Source organism: Diabrotica virgifera, chromosome 1 (genome assembly GCF_917563875.1).
Source record: "Diabrotica virgifera virgifera chromosome 1, PGI_DIABVI_V3a".
Classification (NCBI taxonomy): domain Eukaryota; kingdom Metazoa; phylum Arthropoda; class Insecta; order Coleoptera; family Chrysomelidae; genus Diabrotica; species Diabrotica virgifera.
The window spans coordinates 260,307,379-260,312,754 of record NC_065443.1 but is presented as its reverse complement, the minus strand read 5'-3'; the positions used below and the strand labels follow the sequence as shown (position 1 = coordinate 260,312,754).

The 5,376-nt window shown below is 34.3% G+C and overlaps 1 protein-coding gene across 1 annotated transcript; it reads left to right on the top strand.

The window, feature by feature from the left end:
* The first annotated feature begins 3,334 nt into the window (after positions 1 to 3,334).
* On the top strand, positions 3,335 to 3,895 carry LOC126893365 (uncharacterized). The gene has a single exon (XM_050663466.1). The coding sequence runs from the start codon at positions 3,335 to 3,337 to the stop codon at positions 3,893 to 3,895; it is 561 nt and encodes a 186-aa protein (XP_050519423.1).
* The last annotated feature ends 1,481 nt before the right edge of the window (positions 3,896 to 5,376 follow it).

Sequence of the window (5,376 nt, the reverse complement as noted above, 5' to 3'; positions counted from 1 at the left end):
TATGCAGATGATACAATTGTGTTTTCTAATACCATAGGAGGGCTGCAAAACTTAATGAGTAAAATAAATTAAACCAGTAGAACATATCGACTAGTTATAAATACCAGCAAAACCAAGCTAATGATCATCAGCAAGCAAAACATAACTGGAGTAAATCTGTATGTGAACCAAATGAGAATTGAACGGGTCTCAGAATACAACTATTTGGGAACTATAATCAATGAGTCGTGGGACAATACCCAAAAGATTAAATGTCGCATCGGAAAGGCAAAGAGTGCATTCTTGACTATGAGCTCTGTGTTCAGGAGCCATGACATCACTCTTAAAACAAAAATAAGACTCCTTAAATGTTACGTGTACTCAGTGCTTCTATAGGGAGTAGAAACGTGGACATTGAAGGCGGAAATTCTATAGAAACTTCAAGCTTTTGAGCTATAGTTGTACAGAAGGATCCTGAAGATACCATGGACAGGAAAGTCACCAATGAAGAAGTACTACGGAGGATGAACACAACAGTATATTAAGTCAATATCGTGAAGGGCTGTAAGCTGCAATACTTGGGGCATATAATAAGAAATCAAGGCAGATACGAGCTACTCCAGTGCATTTTACAAGGTAAAATTGAAGGAAAAAGGCCCCAGGACGACGAAGAATATCCTGGCTTGCTAACCTGAGAGCATGGTAGAGAAAGACCTCAACAGAACTATTCCGTATAGCAACTAACAAAATTATCATAGCCAGAATGATCACCAACGTTCCGAACAGACAGGCACCCTAAGAAGAAGAAGATATTGTTAGATTTGTAGTCTTTTTCTCCTTCTTTTTGTATAGAGATGACTCTGCTGTTTTTTCAATGTGACTCCAGTAAGTTGTCGTTCCATCGTTTTTGTGGTCTTCCCACTGATCGTCTTCCTATTCGGGAACCGTCTCTCGCTGTCCTGACTACCCTATTTGTTGTCATTCGGCTTATGTGGTCATTCCATTCTATTCTTCTGTTTCTTACCCAGCTATTAAAGTTATCCACCTTGCATGTCCGTCGTATATCTGTACTTTTAACTCTGCCCCATAGAGTCTTACCATCGATTTTTCGAACGATAGACGATGTAGAGGGAGATCTTCAAGCCATGAACATCAGGAAATGGTTAATTATTTATATGGGAAATAAGCCACAATTAAAATGAAAAAAATAATTTTATTAACGTTTCGACGCCCAAATCGGGTGCCGTTGTCAAAATACAAAATATTACTAAAATAAACAAAACTGTTGTTGCTAAGCAAAAAAATTCTTCTAATAATTTATTTAATCTCACTCATTTATATTGGCAATTCAGACATATATTATACATTTTAAAGTAGAAGACTTAAAAATGATATTGCCAATATTTATGAGTTGCGTTCCTGGGACGACTTACTGAAAGATAGTTCATTCGATTACATGAAATTAACCCCAACTCAAGAATATCCGTCATAAAAAATTATAGCATGTGATATGTCTTTAAAAAGACAACCAAATGCAACGACAGTAAAATTCTCGAGTTAGAGACTTCATAGTAAATCACAAGGGAAAACCAGGAAAAACCCTGTGATACTATCCCGACATCGTAAGTATTTGGTCTTACATTAATTCACTCTCAAAAAATAATACCAAATTCTGACTTGTAACATGTTTAAATTATAAATAATATTAATAATACTAGATATATAAGTAATACTAAAATATAAAATATGTACTAGCTCGATATTATTGACTTACTAATCTTGGTATTTTCTTTCTATTGACTTCCTCTTTCAGTATGGGTAACCACATCCTACTGCATTCTACCGAGGAATTTGCGACACAATTGGTTTCATTTAGCATAATTAGAGCCGCTTCTTTGAAAATAATAAAATAAACTTCTTTATAAACGTTAATAAAATTATTTTTTTCATTTTAATTGTGGCTTATTTCCCATATAAATAATTAATCATAAAAAATGCCACAAGGAAATAGCTTCAGAACAACATCAGGAAATGGCAAAGAAAAGTATCCTACAAGGTAGAATGAAAGAACATTGTTAAGCAGGTCAAGACTCACAAAGTGTTGTAGCGCCATTAGAAGAAGAAGAATATTTAAAACATTAGAGTTTTGCAAAACAAGACAAGTGTGTTAGTTATATTCGCTGTACTATTTCGGTATAAATTAACAAATTTCATGTGATGACTTTTGTTAATTTTGAGTTAGGTGCTCGTTTGGACTTAAAAATCTCAAATAATGTACTAACAGAACCAGACGAGTCCAAACAGATTTTAAATGTAGAGAACAGAAGGGACTCAAAATGTATCATTGTAAAGTTAAATTATATTTAGATGTGGTTTTTAATGAAAAAATTATAAAACTAAAAATGTATTCTCTATTTGTGTGAGCACTGCATTCGAGAACAGTATAAAATAAGATATGAGAAGTCGTCTTACGTCATCTTTTTGTTTAACCTGTAATAAATCCCTTAAAAGCACTTTAATTAGACCAATATAATTCTCGGCTTAGGTTCTCACGGATATCTTCGATTGTGGTGAAAGCAGTAAATGGCAAGACTAGTTGGATAAGTACAGTTCACCAAGAATAGCTGAAAGTCTGAAAATAACCACGCCCATGATGCGCATTCGTCATCCGACGGATCTCGCACTGAGCGTTCACTTAATATCTACCGTTTGTAACGTGAACAAGTCGGTACAGTCTGCGAAACATTTTTTGTAAGTACGAACCGCAACGGAGAATCAATTTAAAATTTGCAAATTTTGTTTAAATCGAATCTGAAGGGAAAAGTTTTAAATAATCAGACACGGGAAGTGATAGCAAACGTAATTCATTTCATGATAAATGAAGCGAAAAACAATGAACCGTGTAGAGATTTGAAAAAAGTGAAGGAACGTGTGGTATTGGCAACAGGTGTTAGTTTAAGCAGCGTTCAAAAAATTGCTCGGGAAATGCAATTAATTGAAGATGGCGAATATTCCTCATTTGTAACTCCAAACAAAAAGAGAAAAAAAAGCGCTTCAAAAACGTGCTTGGACGATTTTGATATAGGGCGTCTTCGACGTTATATAATGGATTTTTGTATAACACAAAACACAAGTCCCAACTGTGAAACGCATACACAGAACATTTGCAGAGGAGTACAACTACTCAGGTTCCATAGAAAGCCTACGAACAGTAATTAGAAAGATGGGATTTCGTTGGCGAAAAACCAGAACTAATAGAAAATTATTAATGGAAAAGTCCAATATTCAACATCTTAGACTGAATTTCTTACGTAGTATGAAACGTTACAGGAACGCAAATCGCCCAATTATATACATGGATGAAACATACGTCCATTCATCTCATACCTACCAAAAGAGCTGGTCCGATAGTTCAAACAAGGGCATACAAAAACCAGTATCTAAAGGACAGATGCCTGTGATAGTGCATGCTGGAGGTGAAAGTGGTTTTGTTAAAAACGCTTATCTGCGCTACAAACCTACTATAAAAACAGGAGATTATCATGATGCAATGAACTACGACAATTACAAAAAGTGGCTTCAGGATAAACTTATACCAAATTTGCCCCCGAACAGCGTTTTAGTGATTGATAATGCACCGTATCACAACGTACAAACTGAGAAATGTCCAACTATGTCTTCCAGGAAAGCAGAAATGCAGCAGTGGCTGACAACGCGAAATATTTCCTTTACAGATGACATGTTGAAATTTGAATTATACGACATTATAAAATTACACAAACCTCTGTTTAAAACCTATGAAATTGACAAAATACTCGAGGATAAAGGACATTCAGTTTTACGGTTACCCAAGATATTATCCGGATTTGAATCCTATAGAGTTAGTATGGGCTTCTATGAAGCAATATGTCGCTGAAAAAATGTCAGTTTTGATTTTAAATTAGTGAAAAGTTTGTGTGGACTGAATAAAACGATGACGACAAATGCTATGGAAATGGATACGAGAAAGGTTATCTCTTTTAACAAAAGGTACTGGTACAAAGACACCATATTTATGCTTCAGCGGGACCGAACATCTAATTTCAATTTAGTATTGCAATAGGCAATTTTATTACTACTTTATTACCCTACTGCTTACGCCCTTTTTCTCCGAAACCTTTTGGTCAATATAATGGTAATATAAAGTATAAATAGTCAATATAAAAATATAATTTTTGGTTTATAATGCCATAATTTATAGCAACACAAGCGGTTTTTGTTGGATCTATTTTATTACATCTCACTTTGTAAAAAAATACTACAAATACACTGAAGAAAAGTAATGACAGTAATAATAATTGTGTACGGGACCTATTAGAAACTATTCAAACTTTACGTTTCTATATTTGTGTCTCCGATTGTACCTATATTTTAAAGTTCACCCGCGCGTACAGGCTATCTTTTTCCTTCCGAGTGCGTTCTCACTTCAATGTTCGCGCAGGCAGTTAGAATTTCAGACTTTCAGCTATTCTTGGTGAACTGTAAGTACTCGTCAACTTTAACGATGGAAATCGTTATGTTTTTCCAAAAGCAAGATTTCTACCAAAACAATAAAATTGAACTCTAAAGCTTCTGTGAGGAAGCTGAACGAATGACTTCAAGCTATAAAAACTTTATAGCCTTAAGCTAAATTTTAATATCTTTAGGAAATAGATAGCAGAAAAGGGTTAGCAAATCGAAACAAAATTTATGTTTTCTTATTTTTTATTTTTCTTGTAATAAAATTTTAATTTTATAAAATAATATAAATACCTCATGTCGTATACCAAAACTAATTTATGAATCAAAATTTATCTAAATGACAGCAGCAATGAGAATTAAAGTTTACTAATTATCAAAGATATTAGGTAAATAAATATCAATATCTAAATTACATGAGGGAGACAAGCAAAGGCTCACTTTTAATATTAATTATAACCTGTAAAGGTACTTAATGAGGTTATGTTTGCAAAACACTGGTATTCGCAATGTTTGAATAAAGCTCTAGTGGGACACAATTTCCCTAAGTGCTTTAGCCAAGTCAATACACGTAACCGCTACGGAAATAGGTTTACTGCTATTTCTATAATATATTATATTGTCTTAACTCATGTGTTTATTATTAAATGAAAATGTGCGTATACAATTTTCTGGAACGGAGCAATTAAAATGCAAAGAAAATATGCTCTAAGTGTTCTTCTTATTTTTCTACGGCACTACAGCCCAAATTGAGCCTTGGACTCCTTTATTTTTTGCCTTCACCCTTGCTTGTCTGTGGCTGCTCTTCTCCATACACGGACTCCTAAAAGGGCTTGTGCGTCGCTGTTTACTGTGTCATCCCAGCGCTTTCTTGGCTTTCCAACCGGTTTCTTTCCCTGC